Source organism: Sander vitreus, chromosome 12 (genome assembly GCF_031162955.1).
Source record: "Sander vitreus isolate 19-12246 chromosome 12, sanVit1, whole genome shotgun sequence".
Lineage (NCBI taxonomy): Eukaryota > Metazoa > Chordata > Actinopteri > Perciformes > Percidae > Sander > Sander vitreus.
This window is the reverse complement of record NC_135866.1, coordinates 15,809,325-15,833,710: the sequence shown is the minus strand read 5'-3', so window position 1 is coordinate 15,833,710 and position 24,386 is coordinate 15,809,325. Positions and strand designations below refer to the sequence as shown.

The window sequence follows — 24,386 nt, the reverse complement described above, 5'->3', positions numbered from 1 at the left end:
GTCTGGCTGGTCCACACAGCATTCCAGGATGGGACAAAAACATGGTTTATTGGCATTTCTTTAAACCAATCACAGTCGTCATGGGCGACTGGGCACACTAAGCTCCAGATAGAGCCACGGTGCCACTGCAAAATAGCCTCGGGAAGGAACTTGTTTTGGTGGAACGTGTACGTTCAAAAGTTGATTTAGTCGTGCAACAGAAAACTTATATTGATCTAGCTAGCTGGAGGTCTGGATTTACCCTGCAGAGATCTGAGGAGCAGTTAACCATAGTCCTCATAAATCAACCGGAGTTTAAAATGCCAACACAAAGAAAGCGGAAGGTAACGGACATCCGCCCGAAAAGAAGGACATCTGGCGGAATTTCTGCCGGCAACGGAGCAATCCCAGAAATGAAACGTCGTGGATATTGACTACCTACCCCCCTACTTCTCAGACCACACCCATTTGATTTCAACTGCACACGGGTAAAGATGACTGCATCTTGCGCGGTTGTGAGTTTGCAGTAAAAAAAATATGGCCACGGACATATAAACACTAAAGTAAAGATGAAGCACTCAAAACCGCCTCTGTGGTAGTTCCCGCTACAATACGTGTCTCCAGGAGTTTGCCTTGATGTGACACACACACACACACACACACACACACACACACACACACACACACACACAAGGTGAAAACAATACAAGCATCACTGTCGCGGCTGGTAATTAGTGTCTACTCACTACTGGCATACCCTCCCAGTTAAATAGAACTCCAACAGAGAGTGGAGTGAAGGGTACAAGGTGTTTTAAGGACACCTACGAAACTTCCTAATTAACAATCCAGTTAGGTCGAACCATGAAATTATAATGAAAAACAATCTCCAAAAGGAATTTAATCGAAATTAAAGTTAAAACCCCCTTTTAAGGGGCGACCTCTAGCTCACCCAGTAAGAGCGCGCGCCCCATGTAGGCTGAGGCTTTGCAGCACCCTGGGTTCGAATCCGACCTGCGGCTCTTTGCTGCGTGTCATTCCCAATCTCTCTCCCACCTTTCCTGTCAATCCACTGTCACTCTGAAATAAAGGGAAAAAAGCCACCAAAAAATAATTTAACAAAAAACTTTTAAACCCGACAATGATGTTTCATTTGCAGAAAGTTTGCTTCAGTGGATTAAAATGGATTTGATTTAATATCTTTGTTTTGGATTTAGAGGCTCAGAATTGGTTTGATCATAAGAGGATTAGAGTGAATTTGTTCATCTTTGTAGTAGAACCTTCTTTCGAGCCACATGCTGAGAAAGTCGATGGATTTCATTATTGAGCACAGGTTTGAAACCAAAATACTGCACACTACAGTATCATGTTTTTATACTCGTCTGATAAAAAGCACTTTTGATAAATTGCCCTCTTTCCCCCTTGCTTCATAATCTGTCTGCTTGCAGTAGCCTGGGTGTCATTGGTCTTAAATCCTTGAATAATATGCAAAGACTCTCAGTGATATGATGTGACCTCGGGACAGTTTATAATTAAACCCCAACAGAAGCTGCCCTCCTGTATCGGTAGAGCAGTTTTCTCTTAAATTAACTTTAAATGCGTCTTGTTGATCTCAATTTTGACTGCTGTTGTTTTTTTCTCACGTTTCAAAAGCTTGAACAATTGATTATCTAGAATATTATGGGCTAAGAAAGTAAAAACTAAAGTTGTCATTGAATTAAATAGTTTTTAGATGGTTAACAAGATAAGTTGAGCAGTTTAAGTTATTTCTTTTTTAAAGGTTTGTGTGTCTGCAAAGCCGCAGTATATGTGCGTTGATTCAGCGCTGTTCTTCTGGCTTTAATGCAACCACTAAAGTTATGTGCAATATAAAACTTTCCACCCCTATACTATATATACAGTATATACATTTATAACCATATTCATGTCAATTGTACTTTAAAACTTAAATGTGCACCTGTGAAACATACTGTACATTTTATCATCTGCCAATGTCTTTGCAGACGTTTGCAGCCCGTTTACAGTTGAGACCATGTGCGCAAACACCCAATGTAGCTTATACAGAAGTGTGTGTGGCCAATGTCCGCCCACCCATGTCCATATTGCAGTATATGAGAGCCTTATAGATCCCATGAAATAAACTTCTAGGAAAAAACAAACAGAAAAACATGGCATCTTCACTAGTAGGTGTAACTAATAAATCCAACCATTTAAGTCATCTCACACTGCTTCCATAATTTAACCCCTCATTGACCTGTTCCAACAGTAAATACATCACATTTAGTAAATAATAATACCATTTCAGAACACTTTTAGATATTCAAACTTAAATGGTTGTATGGTTCTTACTTGATGGTGATAATAAATAATACAGCTCAGTAGCTAGCTGTTTTTGTTTTGTTTATAGTGACAAAGGAGTTACAGCAATTGTAGGTGCAGACGGTCCCAGTGGTAATCAACACTCAGGACCTACAGTAAGTCACCCAGGGTTCTGCTGACCACAGTGTTACAACCAGTGTCCATGCATGAAAGACAAATCTGACTATTACACTTGCTTGACAACTATTTAAAAAACTTCTGCTAACATGGCACTGAAGCTGAAGACAGAATTTTTTGTATCACATATATTTTACTGAGAGGTTGATACATTAGTCACTAAATAACAAAGCAACTACTGAACAAACCAAGGCAAGCAGTAGACAGTTACTCTGATACATGCATACTTGCATATAGGCTTACTGTATATAGATCTTTATGCTATTTCTCTTTGTTGAATAGCTTGTTAAAAAGCTAAGTAAGGTAGTTCTTCAGGCTCTGCGAGGTCTCTCCCCATCCTGGTAATTCATCATGCAGAAGGACGAGGGAGAATGGCCATGATTCCCTGAATTACCTCCCCTCCAACACACACACACACACACACACACACACACACACACACACACACACACACACACACACACACACACACACACACACAGTTCCCCTGAGTCATTAGCGGCCACCACACTCTCTCTGGGGGATGCCAGGTGGCACAGAGTGAGGGGAGGAAGGACAGGGAACAGAGGTTCTAGGATTCTACAGAAAGAGAGAAACAACACAGGCAATGGGGATAGAAAAATAAAGACAAAAGGTAGGAGGAAGAGCAAACTTAATCCCCATTAACCGTCTCACACCATCACTCCTTTATTTCAAATTGGTGAGTCAAATGCCACTGAGTTGTTTGTCCTCATTTCTTTCACCATTTAACATAGCATAGCCAGTATGAAGAGAATGAATCATTGTGACCCTATATACAAACTACTGTATATGGGAACACAAAAGCCTGCATATAGTTAGTTTGATACATTTTATTCAAATTAATTTGCCTAAAAATCTAAACTACGGCAGAAAAGGAGTAAAAAACATCATTCAAATATTATAGGCTATGGGCAGCTCATTCCTATTCCATTCAAAACCAGTCATTTTAAACTGCAGTATATGTTAATTTGACAGCCTGTATATAGGTTCACTTAGATGCAGGTGATTAGTCTGTAGCTCAGTTGGGCTTGTTCCAAACAAAGTGCACGGTCTTGCTAATTCTCACCCACTGACAGTGTTGCCAACTGTTCTCCAATGAAAGTAGCTAACGTTAGCACTAGCTCCAAAATGTGTTGCTAGTTGGTTTTAAAAAAATGTTGTCGCTAAGTGGGTCTGAAAAAAGTCGCGACTATCTTTGCCTCTTTGCTCCTGTTGTGCCTTTTTTTTGGTTGAAAAATCAAACTGGACACTGGTCTGTCACCAGCAGTTGTTTTTAGTTGAACACTGTTTCTAGTAGCAACCACTATGGCAGAGTCAGAGCAGGTACATTTTAACTGACATTGTTACATCTGCCATTTTGTCAGGCAAATATTGACAGGAATCTTAATGCCATTGTTGTAGAATAATCTGTAAATAATATCTGTAAAATTGCATTAGAGCAGTTTGTGATTGTTGATTAGTTTACTGCTAACCAAGCTAGACTTAATACTAGCTGTCTGAGGCTAATATGTTGCTTATACAACATGTGAAGTAACCGTTACTGTTGGGCTAACGGTTAATGTATTTTACTCATAGACATAAAATGGGTTTAAATTTCTATGATTTTAAACTTTTGACTTTTACTCTTGTGGACTCTATATGCATGTTGACTAAATAAGTATTGTGCTGTACTTTATATGGGGACTTAGGGGGCTTTAACACCTGAAAGTCCAAACCAAGGTCAGGACCAAGGTTCATGTTTTTGCATTTGATCTGGAAAGTTTTGGTTTCACACTGCAGTTGTGCAAGCGCACTAAAGAACTATAAGTGACAAAACTACGTCCTGTCGTCATCACATACGTGAGCCGTGTCTCCCGACAGTTGTAATTGATTGGTTTGTAGACGGGCTTCGACGTCCTCTCGTATCCTCTTTGCGTCAGTGAGTTTTTCCAACTGACTGCTGCTCTACCTCTCTCTCTCTCCCTCTACCCCCGCTCTTGTTTTGTTGCAATGTTAAGAAGCAAGACACGGGAACTTTACTTGGGTCTTGAGGAGCTGCAGCATTTATTCAGAGACAAACTGAAACCTACACTCAGTCGCTTTGTCTGACCAGCTTCCGCTGGTTTGTGGGTGGCTAACAACCTATAATCAGGTCTGATTAATGTAATGGCAACTGTGTATTGAAAACCGACATGAGGAAACTTTGAAGCCAATTGAAAAGTTTTACAGGAGAACATTTTTTCGTTCTGCCACACCGTTCATCACACAATTGTAGAGTTGTTAAGCACTGTCATTACTATTGAAATGGAATGGAAAGGTTAAAGTTGAGATTTCTTTCATTTGAGGTTATTTTCACATGGTTAGTGCTTTTGTACTTCTTCATAATTCAATTTGAGATTTCCAAAAATATTAAGACAAGGGACATTAAATACATTTCTCAAATATTTTACAAACATCTGCACAGTGATTTCTTGACTATTAAAACCAATGAACACTGCCAGATATTTTATCAGCAGAGAAATCTTTATAGAGGTTTAAATGCTGTTCTGAAGCAGTATGGAGGACATGTAAATGACTGACTCTTCCATTTTAAGGGGCTGATCCCACCGAGAAGCGTCGCTATAGATGCAGCCACTTGAAACACAAAACACGGTGGTAGACCTGTGGAGCGGGGGTGTGTGCTCAACCAGGCGATCAAAAGTGATTAACGAAAAAAAAAAAAAAATAGATTCAAACAGATAGAGAGAGCAGCAAAATTAGCGATTCACAGGCTAAAGGCTGATTTAAAGTAGTACGTACTCGGAGCCTATGCCGTAGCCTGCGTAAGTGGCCTGCGCCATTGTGGGGATTTATACTTGTGGGCTGGTGTGTTTGCGTTGTTAGAGAAAAGCAGAGCCGGTACGTAGTGTGTGTGTGTGTGTGTGTGTGTGTGTGCATGGGGACAGTGTGGCGCGAGTGAAAGAGTGAAGGGGATTAGCTCCAGAGCGAGTACAGAATGGGCGGTGGAGACGGAAAAACAAAGTGATCCCCTGTGCTTACTGACCGTGTAGCAAGAAAAGTTAACCCTCTCCTCGATTACATGTTGTTCACAGGTAAGGAGCACCTGGAAATGAGTAGCAGGAAATGCAACGTTAACAAGCCACGGCCAAGCAGACCAATGAAAGCAGTCTGTGTCGCCGCAACGTGAAGTTACATTTCTGGGGAGGTCCACGTCAGGCTACTGCGTAGGGTTCGTATTTATGCGTACCTACAGCGTAGAGTCAACACAGAACCATAAATGAGACTTGATATGAGAGTTAGCGATTAGCATGAGCAATATGTAGGTTAATTAAAGTGTTAACGGTTGTCATTTACGGTCAGCTAGAGTCAGTAAAGCCTGATAAAATGTGTGTTTAAAATTGCTAGAAAAACGTAATGCACAGCGCAAGAAAGAAGCACACGGCAGATGCGCTGTACTATAGAAAAAAAAATGGTTTTGCTGGTGACGTGTTTCTAGCGACGATAGGCCCATAACTACTTTATTACCATTTAATACCATACCCCTGAGAAAAAAAAGGATGCAGACTTACTGAAGAGACAGAATTCTCTTCCAACACAGACCAATCACTGTCTTTGTTTCAATTTTCAAAAGGAAGCTTTTGCTATGCCACAGCTCCGAGTATAACAGGCTTCTCCCGCTGAGACCTCGAGGAAAACAATATCATCTCAATTTTTCAAATCAATATTTATTATTTTCAAAGATGTATTAGCTGCTATCGTCATTTTGTCTTACCAATTTAATATAGTGCTTCATCCCTGCTCATATCCTCCTGGGTTCCCTCATCAAAATGTCGAATGCCTTTTCTCATTTCAAAGAGATTCTTTGACTGCTAGGCTGCTGACAGAAAGGCAAAGATAAACAAGTTGAAGGTCAGTCAGCTCAGAGGGATGGTTCTATATTGTCCGGTATAACACCTGCAATCATACTACATCCCATGGCCCATCATGAGGACGCTACATTATTGATCACTTAAACATCCGTCATCATCAATGGAAACAGCAGTATCTTTGACTTCAAAATATGACTTTAAATGTTTTTAGCAAACAGCAGGTCACTCTACATAGAAGATTTGAAACTTTTAAGGGACTTGCAAGTTGTCAATTTACACTGTACATCCCTTATGACTTTCTTTTCAAATCTTTATCTTCAAATTTTCCTTATGAAAAAAGTAAAAGTTCAACTGATTACCAAAGTGCCAGAGTAATAATGTTAAAATAAGTGTGTAATAGCCGGAATCTTTCACATGTAACACAAATACCATTTGTACTCGTGCCACATATCTAAGCCGTATGTTCAAGCCAGGATTGGCTGGGAGGTGGTCAAGTACTATTTTTCTATTAGGGGGTCACTGCCCAGTCCAAGAGGGAAAATAAGCAACACTTTGAAAACTGTACACCCGGTGATATTAGACATATCATTTTAAACTTATAACCGTGTTATATTTTCAATTACTCTAAACAAAAAAGATGGGGCTTCAACGTACTACAACACAAAACTGACAACAAAATGTGACCTGTGCTTTGCTGTGACACGTTTCTTCTGTCTCTTTGCTTTTTAGCCCTCATCTTGCCGCCTTAAAAACCTGTACATTTCAAAAGAAAAATGACGGTTCATTACAACGTTTATGTTCATAGTTTTGGCCAACTCCTTTTAGAAATGATAAGCTTGTACTCACAAAGTTAATTGCTGAGAAGTGGAAATGCAACAACATTGCCACAATGAAACAAAAAACAAAACCCCAGGTCAGCCAACATTATTTGGAGGAGAAAGCAAACAGTAAAATCATTATCTAAACTGTCCATTGTAAACATCCATCATAGTTAATAGACAGTTAACATTCCTGGGTCAACTTTGACCTACTGGGCTTGCTGTAGTTCCTTCCTGTGCAATTACTATAGGAATTATAGGAAACATTTCTGGCTCACTTTCAGCTTTACCTTCAAATTAAAGTGATTTTGCAGAGCAAACTGCAGGCACTGGTGCACAAAGTTGCTTGTGGAGTTTGATAAAATGCTTGTATTAGTTTTGTGGCTTGTCTTCTTCGGGGTTCAAATTTGGACAACAACTTTTTGAACTTACAACCATCTGACCGCTTATGTTTTTTGCAAAGTAAAACTACTGTATGTTGTAGTGTCCCCAGATGTCAGCGATTACCTTGGTAAATGCAATTTCATAATAATTGAGAAAACTACAAAAATAATACTCAAGTTGTAATAAAGGTGTACAATATCTTAGCAAAACACTGTAGATCTTTAATGCAATTATTCAAAACGGAGCCTCAAAACAAAAATAAATATGTAACCTCCTCATTTATCTCATCTTGAAAGTAATATGTTTAGATTTGGTTTAAACAAAATTATTTAAAACATTATTTACTTCTGGGTGTTTGCTATATTGAACTGCACTGTGTTGGAAGTATAGTGATTAATATCACAATGTCTGGAGTTTATGTCATTATCACATGGTCAAACAAACATTTCGGCATACAGTACATTTGCAGTGCTTGTGTGTATTTATGTAATACAATATTAAATATGTTCCTCTGTAGATGAGGGAGCTTTTCTTCAAAATCAAAAGAAAACAAATTTATGATAGCTCAACAAATAGCTCCACATGTTATTGGTACAAATGCATCCTGGGACAAACTGCACTTGCTCATGATTCTGTTGTGTAGATAAGCCTCATCTGGCATGCTGAAGCACAACACTATCACACAAATGAGATGCTGTGGTTTGCAGAACTTATGTGCTCGAGAACTGGGGCCACACACACACACACACACACACACACACACACACACACACATCCCCTCAAAAAAAGTGACAGCGCTGACTAAGGTTTGAGAAGAAAGGAGAGAAAAAAGTACTGCTCTGAAAACAGAAATAATTGAAAGTTACATGACGTCTCTATCCCCATCTTGCTTTGAAATCACACTGCACAGCCATTAGGAGCAAACGACAATAAATGGGAGCATTTTGGGGCAATGTCCTTAACAATTTACGACTAACACTATTTCTTTCCCATTCCACTTCTGAGTTTTATGGCTCACCACAGACTGTTTTACACAATGATCTTGTCCCCTTGTAATCTCTAATACTGCTGACATTAGTACAACGCATCTTCAGTGCAGCCTCTCTTTTTCTTGCCAGTAGTCAGCTCAAAGGATGAGGTGCAGAGGCAGGGCAGAATGAAACAAAGAGAGGAGACAGAGATATTACCAAAGAAAACGATACTGTCCTTTATAAGAAGTGTTTTGCAGGTTGCAGAATACTAAAATTGTGTGAGTTGTCTCTCCCTTTAGATATTTAAAGCATAACCCTCATTGAAACGCTCTGTGTTTTAATCTGTAGTTACTTTAGTTACCTCTCTATCTAAGGCCTCCTACCTGAGATTAGCATGTGTGTCATATCCACACTGTGTCTAGCCATTATTACATCCACACCTCCACATTAATATTGATTTCCTGTACCCACACTGAAATCAGATTGCTGCTCATGTCTCCTCGACAATAACAGTATCATTTAAATCCTTTATAGAGATGGCCAGCACTCAGGAAATGGAGTTGTTATAAACAGTACATAAAACAAGGACGTGCCAGATTCGTGCAGGATGTTATTGTTAAAGGCATACTAAAACAAAACAAAAAATGCTTTTAAATCTTAGGCCGTATTCAGAGAGACATCAGCGCTGCTTAAAAAAAACACAACCTCCTCATTCATTTCAATGAGGCCACTATATTGAAGCAGCAGGGGTGTCAACGCAAGAGACAAAAATGAGGAAGGAATGGGTTTCAATCAGAGTGACATTTCCAGGCAGTTTTAACGAGGGCTTGTCAAGGTGGTCTGATGGTTTCATGCAGCTTTTCTCAGCTGTCTGAATGGCAAGGTCGTGAAGTTTGGCTGTTTGGCTGACAGCACAAGAGTAAAGTGTGAACAGTGAAGGGCCGCTGTCCAAATATCACAACACTGTGTGGCTCTGAGTGGAGGTGGAAAAAAAAAGGAAAAGGAGATTTGAGGGACTAAAAACCCCAACAACATACTATAAAGGTGAGATATTACACACACAGAGACAGTTTAAATGAGGGATAATTCCAGAGCTATTAAATAATAGTGCAAAGTAGCCCCCAAAACACAGACGCTATTGGTAAAAATCTGATATAATATTGAGCCAAAAGAATGTAATAACATGTTCTTGATCCCTATTTATGTATCAAATATAAAATGATGCAGTTGAGACTTGACGGAGAATCCCTAAAGCACATAAAAGCAACATAAACATGCCTTTAAGAATAAACAACAATACTTCATCTTCAATCTCTCATTAAGCATTTCTTTCATCTGTTTTTCTGATCTGTGAGCCAACACTACCAGCATCATTGTAGTTTTTTTCATTAATGTCTGAGTAGTGTGTGAGTTAAACATACTTTAAATGCAGGTTATTTGGTGTTTACAGAGCATATCATCATCCTCAGTGTAATCTCTGTTGCCAGGATGAAGCACTAACATGCTGATCCTTCAGATCATGAAGACACAGAAGATGATCTAGATATGCATGTATTTCTATCTGAAATGTTGCTTCAGTGTGTATACATTCACTGTACTGAGTGTGTGCATTATACGGCATCCAAACCTGCCTATGAAAAGCTCTTCTATACACTAAATATTGGTTTTGTGTCAGTAACTCCACATTTTATGTTTGTTCATCTTGTACTGTTTACTCTTGGATCTATACGGAGTGTTGTGAATTTATTTTGTGTGCCAGCTGCAGCTCCTGTTGTCCATTTGGGACAATATAAAGTTGTCTAGAACTTTAACTGGGTATAAAAGTGAGACAAAACTCAATCAAGTAAAATAAATCACATACTGTATTATGTAGTATAATGTTTGAGTAGGGACCATAAATATATTTTTTCCTTCTTTTGCTGTCTCAACAGCTCGGTGTTAATGGACGCTTGATTGAAATGGAAGCTGACGGACAAAAGGCACGTTAAATTATGCATCACTAAAATGCTGAAATGTCAATTTGCTGTTACACCATGCCTCAAATTACAACTGTGCACTTTATCCACGTAAACACGGAGCTAATGTTTAGCATTTTTATTGCAAGGAGCATCATCTTTAAAAAGATGCATGTGAATATACTTGTGTCTTGTCAAATGTGTGTGACAGGTCTTCTGTGATTTATCAATCATTACTGTGGCTAAATTGACTTTGAGTTTTTAAGCTATGTTTTTAGGACTTTAATCTAAAAATAACATTTGGAGAAAGGAACACATGCTAAACACTAACAGCTATTCTTCCTCTGGCCACTGAGGTTGTTTGATTTTGATGTCTTTAAGTTCAACAACTTCATCTCAAAAGAATGGTAAAGAGGGCAAGATAGACAATTTAATTAGTATTTATTCTAAACTTTCTAGTATTATATGGTAAATATCTTCACCAGTGATTTATGAATGTTGTTGTAGAAAATGAAGGTCTAAAGAGTTGATTGTGAAATGTTTTGAGTCAGTTTTCTTTTATTGTGGATATAGCTGTATGCATGACACAATAATAAATACTTTACATACATTCATTCAACTAAAGTAAAACTTCTTTTTCACTGCAGTTATATCATGGCATATGATGAAAACTAACAATATCTGCTAACTATCTACTACTTGTTTTTAAAGGGTAAAACAAGTCATATAACCATTTTAGGAGTTTGGGACTGCAAGGTCACACTGTTTTTTTTTAATCTCACTACAATCCACAGTAAGTAGTGTTAATGGATATGTGGGCCCAAAGTCATGTATAGACATCCCACATGCTACTTCTAGGAGAGGAGAGGAGAGGAGGAGTTTCTATAATTGATCACAGCCAAGGCTAGTGCAATCACATCAAGTACTTTGTGTCTCGGGCTCAATGGGGTCTAAGGGTACCGAGTGAATGAAAACATTATTTGACTGTACAGTTCCTACAAAACAGTAACAACGCTCCAGCAAACACTGAAACATAAAGTTCAAGAGGGGGCAAGGAGGAGGAAAGAAACAGAGTTGTTGCTCATCAGATCAATATGTGCATTAACCATGCATGGGCTAGAGTGGTGGTGAAAGGGAAAGAGAGAGAAACAGAGACTGAAAAGGAAAGAAAACTAAGGTTGAGCACAGGTTTTTAAGAGATTTATGTCTAAATATCTCACCCAGGCTGCACCCTTTCAAAGTAGATAAGAAAACAATGAATGTTATAATTAAATAGGCTTTGTTCTGTCTTTCACCTGAATAAGAAACTGCTAATACTGACTAAAGATAAAGAGTACCATGGATTGAATATTCTACGCTGGTGGCTGGATTTTTTGCACTCTTTCGATTTATCAAAGTGCACCATGGCAGCGTCCTTATACTATCCACTGGTTTCTTGGCATAAAAGCTGGTGTTTCTAAACTGATCTGGAACAGAAAACACTTTTCAGAGAGATTCCTATTGTTCCTATTGGCTATTCTACAAATGCAGATGCACGTGCAAGTTTCTTCGGTAAAAGTTCTGTTTACTATAGCCAAAGGCGCAGGGGTGCAGCTAATTAAAGGCTCAACTATTAGATAATAATCTGTATGTCATTCATCTATATACAGTGCATATAGGAATTTTGTTTTGTAAAAAAGTAGTCGAGTTTATTGTACAGGGAGCTGACATTTACTGTGAAAACAGCCAGGAAAGCTGGTCTGCTGGGGTTAGCCTTTAGCCTAGCACGAACACTGGCTCGTTTGTTGTGTTTACGTTTCCTCTCACACAGCCTCTGGTGTCTCCTTATTTGGACATCAGCATTAGCCTGCTACGAAGACCAGAGACCGAAGCTGCAGCTCTGCCTACTGCTGCCATCTGAACAAGGACACACAGGAGGTGAACGCTGCAGACCAGCCGGTATATTAGCATTTTGCTAATTCTAGCTCATGGCTGTGGCTAATTCAAGTTTATATAGTTAACTAGAGCCTTGAATCACAGTCATCTAAAAGGGCTTTACAAAGAAAACGGGACGGTCATTCTCATAGACTTCCCGCTATATAACAGCATGCATCGGGATGAAATTAATGATTAGTACTGGTACAGGTCACTGTATGAAGCTGTATGTATGACTGTATGTGTGCCCATGCTCGGACAGAGAGAGGAGAGGCAGAGCTGCAGAAAGAGGCCTCACTCTACTTCAAATTTTAAAATTCTAGCTCCCGCAGGTTTAAATATTGTGATTAATGTGTGTGTTTTTAAGTAATCGTTGGCAATTTGCCAACAGTTTGGTCAGAAGTTCAGGTATGTTATGCTAGTAACCTCTGTAGCCTCAAGCTGCTAGCCTAAAGCGGAGTTGAGGAGCGGGCTACAGAGGTTTGGTAGGTTCACTTCTTTCTAATTCAACATCACCAAATTTGTTTTTTATTGTAGTCTTGAGCCTCAACTGACACTGACTCAAGTGACATAACTTGAGACAATTTATCAGACATTCATATGCAGTAGTACTCCTGAAGACCTGTAAACAGACTTACAGGAAAGTTCCCCTTTAAAAGACCATGATGGATATTTTAAAGACCAAAACATTTATTGCCTAATCAATAATAGAAATGACTGCTACAGCCTTAACTGATAGACTGTACTGCAAGTCCGAGACAAATGATACCAGTTGTTGTGCCAATGTTCATGTTTATTTTGCACCACCATACTGTAGCACAGCATGCCAATCGCTCCAGCATGACAGCACTGATCAGATAGCAACAGTCACTTCTAACAGAGTTGACTTCTAATCTGAAATAAAAAATGTTGGCAGGTCTCAAACTAAAAGGCATAAAGAGAAAAATAAATGAAAAGCAATTTATGATTATGGTTAAACTCCTTTACAGGAGCATTTCTGGCATTACATGAGCCTGGTCTCTTGAAATGTGATAATCAAAAGACAGCATAACGTCTAAGGTGGGTGCATCCCAGATGAACTATGTGGTCCTCCTCAACGTGACCTTTACTACAACAAATACAGACAGAAACACACAGAGCTTAATCCATCCTGATCCTATTATGTCCACTCAGTGCCGGACGCTGCTGAAGCTGAGGTGTACACATAAATGAGAAAGCTAAACTGTGTAAAGGCTGACTGGATTCTCCTTCCTCTACAACACAACCTGAGACTCTCGACAGATGCAGAGGAGTTAGATAACAGTCAGAGTGTGTGTGTATGGGGGCTTGGAGGGGTGGCAGAATAAAAAGGAGGTAGCAGGTCATATCTTGGTGGATTAGTAAAACAAGTGGCCCGCAGAAGCTTATTGTGTGAGTTGAAAGCAGGTTTTGTCCTCTCCATTTTCTGCTGGTGCAAAAATACCAAGAAAATAGATATTTAGACTACTTTCAAAGCATATCACAATATTAAGAGTTACAGCCTTAGCAGCATAGTTTTCTTTTCAGAATATGCACATCTTGTTTAATGTTTTGTAGGAGGAAAGGTTTCAGGAGAGGGCCAAACGCTGCCACCAGATATCGAGTGGTGGAAAGTTTAAGTACATTTACTAAAGGAATGTTTTTTCAAACCTTTTTGTCTTGTGACCTCTTCCAAAAGTAAGCAATGTTGGGGCCCCTTGTCATGTTTCAGATGTCTATGAGTTGTTAGCAGTTTCACCAAAAAGACATTTCCTTGGGGCACCTGGATAGCTCACCTGGTAGAGCGTGTACCCCATGTACCATGGCTCAGTCCTTGTCGCAGCGGCTGCAGGTGCGACTACGACCTGCGACCCTTTGCTGCATGTCATTCCCCCTCTCTCTCTCTCCCCCCTTTCACATATTTAGCTGTCCTATATAATAAAGGCCTAAAATGCCAAAAAAATCATCTTAAAAAAAACCAAACATTTCCTTCCTTAACTTTCTTAACTTCTCAGATTATTTCATTTTAATGACTGTCAAGGCCCAAAGACGTAAAAGTATCCAATATGGCTCAACAAGTTTAGAAATAAAGTCCAAAATATAAATAAAAATGTATGAAGCAGAACTTCATTTATTTATTTAATTTCTCTCCCATGAATCATTGCAAGACCTCTCAGATTTATCTTGTGTCCTTTTGGAGGGGCCAGAACCATATGTTAGAAACCACTAGATTAAGATACTGTGTAAAAAGTAGTTAAAACATTGAAGCATCAGTGTTAACAATCTAATAATGTCATGATTTTACAGCAGAAGCACTACTTGTACTTTTGATAACTTAAGTATATTTTTTTGATAATACTTACATATTTTTACTTAAAATAAGAGTATTTTTACATTGTTGTACTGGTACTTTTTCTTAAGTAAAAGATCTGTGAACTTTACTTCTTCCACCACTGCAGATATCAGTGAAGAAATATTAGGCTATGTGACTTTTGCCTTATAGACTCCCCCTATAGCTACAGAGTATTAGATGTTATAAATCAATAATGATATCCAGCTTGGGATCGGCCTTAAGCTCACATAAAAATCATAACAGCAGATTGCTTTTCTTTCTTCATTACTTCTGTCTCTCACCTTCTTCCTTCCCCCTCTCTCAGCTGCCCCCCCCCCGGTTTGTTCTATCTGGGCTTTTCTCCAGTTTACATGATGAGCTGGTGGCTAACAAGATAAACATTGGCCCCAGTCCTTGGCAGGTCGAGAGGACACGGAGCAGCGCGGCAGAACAGCAAGGTTGCTATATAAATTTCTGCATGATCCCTCTGCAACGCCTACTCACCGTACCTCACTAGCAACACCACTTTGCAGAGTGAGATGATAGCTGCTTAAAAATGTCCGGTTGAGGCAAAACAAGGGCAGCAGGATGGTGCAGCAAGCAGAAAGGCCAGCCTTCAACCTGAAGCAATGCAGTTTGTGCTGCTCTTTAGCTGAGATTGTGATGTAACCTCTGACCTGTGCCCTTATTTATAAATTAATATTATTATATAATTTCCTAGCACACACAACAAACAAAACTAAATTAATAGGCAACTACTTTGCCAATTGAATTATTTAAGCCATGCTTTATGCAAACATGCCAAACAATTGCTGGTTTCAGCTTCTCAAATGTGAGGATTATAAGCTTTTCTTTGTCTTGAGTGATGGCAAATTTATATCTTTTATTTGTTATGTTGGGTTATGGACAGCTGCTCGGACAAAACAAACACATTTGAAGACCACACCCCTTGGAAATTGCTGCATGCATTTAATCGACCAAAAATGAATTAAAAATCGATAGAAATTAGAGGTAAAATAGTTTAATGTAATGTAAACCAGAGGTTCACTATGTTTAAAACGTTTTTTGTTTTTTTTTAGTAATATAGTTTAAACTCAAGGTTCACTTACTAACCTTTTCCAAGGGGCTTTTAACCATATCCCACTACCTTCTTCAGCGGGCTTCAGTGACCAAAGTATGAAGCTTCTGTCATGTAATAACAAGGGTTGTATATTTGTACGTTCAATGACTATAAACCTTCCTAAACAGAGACAGAGGAGACAGGGAATGAAATAGCAGATTCCATCCACTGAAGAATATATGGTTGAAGGCCCAGGAAAAAGAAGTAAGTGAACCTTGGGTTTCCAGAAATATGTGTTTTGAAGGTGGAGAATTAGTCTTCCTGCTCAATGTTTTGTTTAGTAAGAATTGAATCTCAAAACACCAAAGTGACAATCACCACTTTCTATACATAATCATTACATTCTAACAAGCTCTCTTCACCAGCTCCTGTTAGTAACTCCTGTACAGTATATTGAACAGCTGGATATTGTCTGTAAGCTGGCCAGGTCACCGGCCAGTTTAAAAACATGATTGGGGGATGATGGGAGGAGCTGGGGTCAGTGGGGGATTTGTCTCACATCTTTGGTTGTGCTTAAATCTCCAAGGGGCCTTTCTTTCCACAAAATGACTGTTTTGACTCTAAGGACATGACAGTCATTATCTGTTAGCAAAAATGAGACTTGAGGGGAGAAATTGTCAGCGCTCACCCCCCCCAACCCCATCCCCTCCAGTGTCTCTGTGTTAAAAGGTTCCAGACTTCCACTTATTTAACACTCGAGTGAGCACGATAGAAAAGTGCTCTTCACTGTCCTCTCGGAAAGTGGCGCCAGGTGTAAAGGTGTAATCGCCCATCAGGACTTCTTGTCATCAAAATCCCACCTCTGACCCTTTGATTCGACTCCTCTCAATCTGCAAGCTGGTCCGTCCTGTTTGTAGTCATCCTGCGTTACTGTCTGTTTTTGGGACTTCCTTTTAGCTTGTCTGGCAGTTTGAGTATCCGTGTGTCCTGACTTGGGCTGCACAATTAATCTGATTATCAAAGTATCGGAATCGCAATATGGAATAGTGCAATATCCAAATCACAGGGGCACAATATTTGTTAAAGGCAAAATACCAAAATACCAAAATGTCAAACCATTCTGAATGTAGTATTGTGGTGCTGCAGAGACGTCCCGGCCTACAAATCGTATCTTACAGACTAAAGAAAAAAATCTTTGTTTTGTACAGATCCTTGCAAAAATCACACTATAATCATTTTACTTTCTATTATTTTAATAATTTTCAATGAAAATGAGAATAATGATACAAAAATGATCATTCCCTCCAATATCGTGAATTATATCGCAATCGCAATGTCAGTCAAAACAATCGCAATTAGATATTTTCCTAATACCGTGCTAGATCGTGCAAAGACAATTGGATATTTTCTACCACATGGCCCTTCTAAAAAATAAAACTGAAGTATGATCAGCTGTCAACATGATTAGCAAAAAAAACTCTACTACAGGTGGCACATCTTCGGATAAGTTATAAATCTTACTAACTATTCAGACTAATCAGCAGGAAGCATTTGTCCAGAGCTTAATTCTAATATAAATCCTGGGTATAAGCCTCCAGCTGTAGTATTTATATATTTGGGTCAGTTCAAAATCATTCAAAACAGGAGGCAGAAATTAACTCCACCACACAATGCAAGAGTATGTATTTGGTTTTAAGAATCTCAACCAGTTCAAATGCATTTAAAAAGTCATTTCCACTTCAAACAAAGCACTCTGTGAATCTCTAAATCACAGAGTGGAGTACACGTTGAGCCAGGCAGTGGATCAGTATCTGTTTGAAGTGCAGGTGAAAGAGTTGAAGATGCAAAAGCAGCTCTGCTGACGTCGCTGTCGACTGTAAAATCAGATTACCTCGTGGTGTGACATTTGTGGGTAGAAAAAGTACAACACAAGATACGCAGTCTGGGGCAGCTTGCCTAATGACAAAACTGTCCTTCAGCTGGAGGACTGAGGATTTAACCTCCTGTGCCAACAGTGTGCACTGCAAACCTGTCCAAGATCAAGAAGAGAATTGTCTTACATGGTTCCTCCAAACTACCATGTTTTATATCAGTATTTTAACGTGAGATGTGAAAGTGGCTTGCAAAATCAGTAACATATTTTAAAAAATATGTTTGTATGTTATGATTTATGTGTTTAATGTGTTAATTTGTTTTTTTACCATATTTTATTGATTGGTATTTTTCTCTATTTTATTCTCTGTACTTTCATTTTCCTGGTTTGAATTGCACTGTGTTAATGTTATTTTCTCCATGTAAAACACTTTGATATTTTGTGTAGAAAAAAAGGATAATCCAAGGCACTCATCAGGGTTCACCCTGGAGAAGGCTGTCTGTGCCGCTACGCGTGGGTTGCTTCTCCCTCTGTCTTTTAAATTTTCTATTATGAAATAGCCAGTAAAATAAAGGCTTTTTAAATAATTTTGAAAAAGAGTGCCGTGGATTTTCCTTAATTGAATTCCCGACCCCAAAGAGCACCTTCAAACATTTGACTGAACTTCCTGAGCACCCTGGACTTTTTTATCTTTACTTTGATAGTTTGTTTTGAAAGGTGCTAAATAAATAAAGTTTATTATTAGTATCATTATTTTCACTTTTGTAGAAACCTCCGTAGATCAGATTGATCAGAGACGAGTGCGAAACAATGAAATGCAACACCAGACATAAATCAGATTAAAACTACATGGCATGAGACCTCTGACCGAGCCAAACTGCCTCGAGATGAAACTGAAGATGAGCTGAGAGTATACTTACACAGTCTTGTAGCAGAAATGGAAATTTCATTGAGAGATAAGTCAAACCCATTCTTAGAGAAATGAAACCAAAGGGAAGGTGAGGTTAAAAAATGCTACGAATGTTGTGTGTGAATGTGTGTGCGTGTAAGTGTAAAAACGAGGGAGTAAGACACTGGAATATTGCCATATCAAGAGCAGAGCACAGCAGGGCAGGCGGAACCAAAGGTCTGTTTCACAGGGGGAGTGATTAAGGCGTTGAGCAAGGCCCGCAGGGTAGAAAAAGGTCAGAAAGGAGAGCTCATTACCCATAATGTGGAAGAAGAAGTCGTCTCATCCAACGCAGTGTGAAAGACTCACACACAATCTCACAACATTGCTTAGAAAATCAAGCTCCTTGTGCTTCGGCTGAACTGAGTGCAGTGAAAGTAAATAAGTTGCAGATTTTCACTGCAGATGGGTTTTTTGTCAGGAAAACAGTCAATGAAGGCTAGTTAGTGATGAGACAAGAGGGAGGGCAGCCTTTAGGGGATTAAGCATCTGCAAAGTGACTTGCAGTGGTGGAAAAAGTATTCAGATCCTTTACTTAAGTAAAAGTACTAATACCACACTGTAAAAATATGCAGACAAATCCTCACATTTTAGAAACTGGAAGCGTGAGTTGTGTCAATCAACTAAGTGTTTAATCGGCTAATCAATTCAGCTGCACTTAGGTAGTATATATTGTTGGATAGTTTATAAACTACATGTGTTTTGTGTGCAAACATCTTAATTTGTAAAGTAACTGTTAACTAAAGCTGTCTACTAAGTGGCATGAAAAGAAAAGACTCAAGTAAAGTACAAGTACCTCAAATTTGCACGAGCACTTGAGTAAACGTACAATACTTAGTTACATCCCATCACTGGTGACTTGTTCTCAATTTCTACATGCAGTAATAGACGTTTTTCACCATAATAATGAATTGAAATACCTCATGGTGGCAACGCTTAGAACTTAACATGAGCTGATGAGCTGTTCCTGCAGTCGTTTACCTGACCTGCAATACAGTTTGTCATAAAAACAGATGTTTGGAGGTGATCATTTCAAATTCTCAGTGTACTGAGGAGATCCTGGTAGTGCTGAAACGATTAGTCAATTGCCAGAAAATTAATAACAACTTTTTAAATAAATGATCAATTGGTAAAGTAAGTAAAAAGGCCCAGGTTAGCTGGTTCCATCTTTTCAAACATGAGGATTTGCTGTTTTTTGGTAGTGGGCTCATCGATTCATGTCATACCAGAGTTATCGTAATTATGAGGTTCCCACTTGTGAATATCGTTCAACTTCCAAGTCGTAATTACACTTGTTTGCATACTAGAACTGTTAAGGCTTGAACATAACATTGTTTTCTTCTTGGACCGATCACAAAGAACAAAACTTGAACAAGTATCTCTTCGACCTACGCCATTGGGCTGATGAAACTTTACAGTATGTCTGCAGCATATCTCGCCTGATCTACCTGGTTGATGATGTAGATGCCGTAGTCAATCTTCTGCCGTCTAAGGATAGGGTGGAGGTAGTGGAGCCAGTACTTAAGGTGGTTTTCTCTGTGACGGAACGGGATGATGATGGCCACCTACATGTAAATAACAGGGAGAGTTTGGGTTGGTAATTTGTTCGTACTATAAAACATTTCCACATTTGTATCAGTTGGATAACCATTCAAATGCACAATTAAATCAATGCTGGTAAAGAAAACAAGACAAGTATAATAACTATCTGAACCTTTTCTGTTGACACGGACAAAGTCTGACAGTCTTTCTCTGTCACATCTCCAAAGAGTGTTTGAATAATTATGACAGTTCCTTTCTACGGTGAAATGTTTTGCACCAGAAAATCATTTCTGTAGAAAAATCCCCTTGGTTAATGTTACAGTGTACATGACGTTGCTTCTCATTCATTATGAATAAAGCAGCTCAAGAAAGAAGCTCTCAATGGCATTGCAGATTGGAGACAAATTTTTGGGCCGTCCTCCGTTTCAGTGCTTTAAAGTGCTCATGTTATGCTTTTTGGCTTTTCCCTTTTCCTTTATTGTGTTATGTATCTTTTTGTGCATGTTATAGGTTTACAAAGTGAAAAAGCCCAAAGTCCACCTCAAAGGGACTTACCATCTTCCAGAGAAAACACTGTTCACCAACTGCTCCAAACAGCTCTATTGTAGTCCAGCCTTTACTTCTGTGACGAACGTGCGTCACTTTGTAACACATTTTATAATGCTCGCCTAGCTGCTAGCGTGGCACTCCCTCATGCTCTGCAACTGACAAGCTAGCAGTACTTACTGCGCATGTGCGACTCCCAACAAAGTACAGAAGTGAGATGCCTCACTCTGTAGCTAAAACAGAGAGCTCAACAAACGAGAAAAGAGCAGCTGCAGCAATGTGCATTACAACAAAAATACGGTGTTTTCTGAAAATTAAACCACATAAACCTATTCTGGTACAACCTTGAAATACCATTATGAAGCTGAAAATGAGCCTAACATGAGCGCTTTAAGTGAACCTTTCTCAGCTGTCCAAACAGTCCAAGGTTGAACTGTAATTTACCGTGTAAATTCATGGTAATTTTGCACTCAGATGAAGACTGACAGCAAAGGGACCTTGGTTTCTGTATAGTTAGGCATTGTGATGGGTGATTGGTGTTATCTTCACTGCTAAAGGAAGCACCCTGACCTCAGTGAAGTATTACGTAAAGCATAAAGGGCAGTGGTGGCCTAGGGGTTAAGGAATTGAGCTGGGGACTGGGATGTCGTGGATTCAATCCCCAGGCAGGATCAAATCTGGGTGGGGAAGTGAAAGAGTAGCGCTTGTCCCTCCCTCATTACCACCACTGAGGGTCCCTTGAGCAAGGCCGTTAACCCCAACCGCTCCAGTGGAGCTGCTCAGTGGCCAGCAGATCAGACTGTGGTTGTACTGGGCAGCTTCCAGTGTGAATGTGACAATTTGTCGTTGCAAATGAGAAATTGTTCTCAAACGACTTACCTGGATAAATAAAGGTTAAAAAATAAATTAAAATAAAGAATTAGTAAGTAGTAGTAGTAGACTAATACAAATGGTACCACACTGTGAAAAAGACCACTCTTCTGTACAGACCTCTGGTTTGCCTTTTTGAAGTTAATGCAATACTGAGAGAAAAATATGGAAGTCGCATTTCTTCAAGATCAAGATCAAACTTATGAGATAGTAAGTCAACAATTAAACCTTACATACTATCTACTATTACTTACTATAATTATAATTTTGACTTATCAAGTGTATTTAAATTTTTATTATGAAAGACTTCTTGTCTTTCCGGTTTTGATTTCTTATACTGGCAGAAATGTGCTTCCATGATAAAATGTGTGAATATACAGACAGAGAGACACAAATACAGACCTTCCATCTAGGCCGACAGTCAGGAGGCGTGTAGCGGCCTCCGTCCGTCACGTTGGGGTTTTCTTTCTGCACTCGTTCCATCGTCATCTGGGAGCTGAACTCGATCAACAAACGCCCCACTGAAGAAACAGGGAAAGAGGGAAGAGTTAGTAAGATGAAGAGGATAACAGAGAAGACAGAGGATGAGGTGGAAAGAAAAAACAGATAAGAAAGAAAGCAAGAGAGGGAGAGAAGGATGTACTGAGGGACAGAGGAGAGAGGTTTTAGCTTCAAAGCAATACTGTACATGTATCACAGCAATGTGTGCAGAAATAATAGTTTCAAGGGATTTGCTCTGCATAATGCAGCATTTAATAAGATGCACAGGCTTTGGAAAACATATATTCCTACCAAATAAACAAAGACTTTGAAGTCAGTCAGTGTAAACACAACATGAAAGGTAATTACGTTGCTCAGTGATGAAGCAACACCATATGTTATATCACTACAAATCTATCCATCATTCCTAGAGTACTGACAGATCAAATGCAATCTACGTGTGTGCATTTGTGTGCATGAGATTGTGGGTTCAGACTAATTTAAAAAGAAGGGTTGGCTTTAAATCTCTGGACCCGCACAATAAATACAGCCCCTCGTTCAGGGAGCCAGGATCATTAAAATATACAAGCAAGCTTTGCTGTTTCGGGCTCCAACCACAGTCCTGCAACCATAACCCTCATTTTAACAAACCAGACTTTGAGCAGTCCTTCTGGGGCAAAATGCAAAAAGCCACTCATTAGTGCATGTTTTTCTTCAATGTCAGTGTCAGAAAGAAAACTCATTAGTTAATTTACGAGGACAAAAACATATTACATGGCGTTTGTCACTCAAAATCTATAAATATAAACATTGGATCAAGGATGTACCTTTTACATACTATACATTGTGTGTAATCAATCATTTTAGATGGACATGTTAGACATACTGTTTTACCCTGCTTCTAAGCAAACACTGATACTACAATTACCAAATATATGTTGAAAGGATAAGGTTATGTTCTGTACATTTCTTTGTCTCAACAAATCCCATGAAAAGACTAAAACCAGCGAAAAATAGATCCTACTGACAAGTATTGTCTGGGAATCCAAAGCCTAATAGATCTTCTTCTTCTGTGCCATAGATCTCCACTGTTCTCCAAGAACACATTAATGAGCCAAACTGTTGTACCGGGTGACATGTTGTGTAGTTTATTTTAAATCAATCTTAATTAATCCAGTATTTAGAGATGGACTAACACATTGTTTTCTCAGAATTAGAATCAGAAAGGGTTTTATTGCAAAGTACATTTTTTAACACATACAAGGAATTTGTTTTGGTGTTGTTGGTGCACGTCACACATTCTCTAGATGGAATATTAAACAATATAAGTATAGGTATAAACAATATAAGTATATGTACACAGTATGTATTAAATAAAAAAATAAAGAGCATTACAGCAGAGAGAGAACAGTGGCATGAAGAGCCCAGGGGTGGAGTGTCAGGGTGGTTTCCGGGCCTTGTTAATAAGGCTAGTGGCGGAGGGGAAAAAGCTGTTCATGTGACGTGAGGTTTTGGTCCTGATGGACCTCAGCCTCCTGCCAGAGGGGAGTGGCTCAAAGAGTTTGTGTCCGGGGTGGGAGGGGTCGGCCACAATCTTTCCAGCACGCTTCAGAGTCCTGGTGGCGTATAGGTCCTGGAGCGGCGGCAGATTGCAGCCAATCACCTTCTCTGCAGACCGAATGACACACTGCAGTCTGCCCTTGTCCTTGGCAGTGCTAGCAGCGTCCCAGATGGTGATGGAGGAAGTGAGGATGGACTCAATGATGGCTGTGTAGAAGTGCACTGTCATTGTCTTTGGCAGGTTGAATTTCTTCAGCTGCCGCAGGAAGTACATCCTTTGTTGTGCTTTCTTGACGAGGTAGCTGATGTTCAGCTCCCACTTGAGATCTTGAGAGATGGTAGTTCCCAGGAAGCGGAAAGACTCCACAGTGTCAATTGTGGAGCCACAGAGGGTGATGGGGGCAGGTGGGGCTGGGTTCTTCTTGAAGTCCACAATCATCTCCACTGTCTTTAGAGCGTTGAGCTCTAGATTGTTTTGATTGCACCAGGTCACCAGGTGGTCAGCCAGGTTGTTGGTTTTGGTCTTTCCATGAGATTTGTTGACAATAAGAAACTTTTAAAATAATAGAATCTTCTTTAAGACATTAGATCATCACAGCCAGCATATAAATTATTTTATCATTGATCAAAAGTACAGATATATGTCTTCTTGTGTTGCATGATATGTGTATGAGTACACAGTATGAGAGCACTGTACTGCAGAGAAGAGAGAGAGAAGGCCAATATAGGTACATGACTTAATAATCCACTTAGCATTGACGAATGAACTTTGTGTTAAGGGTCTCCTCCAATCA

The 24,386-nt window shown here is 39.3% G+C and overlaps 1 protein-coding gene across 1 annotated transcript in view; it reads right to left on the bottom strand.

Annotated features, from left to right (window-relative positions):
* The window catches only part of b4galt2 (UDP-Gal:betaGlcNAc beta 1,4- galactosyltransferase, polypeptide 2), a 141,994-nt gene that overhangs the window by 58,014 nt on the left and 59,594 nt on the right, over positions 1-24,386 (bottom strand). The window contains exons 2-3 of the mRNA XM_078263968.1: positions 21,955-22,073; positions 20,043-20,159 (exon numbers count right to left, since the gene is read on the bottom strand). Of these exons, the coding sequence (XP_078120094.1) occupies positions 20,043-20,159; positions 21,955-22,073 (236 nt within the window). The remainder of the gene's footprint in view (positions 1-20,042; positions 20,160-21,954; positions 22,074-24,386) is intronic.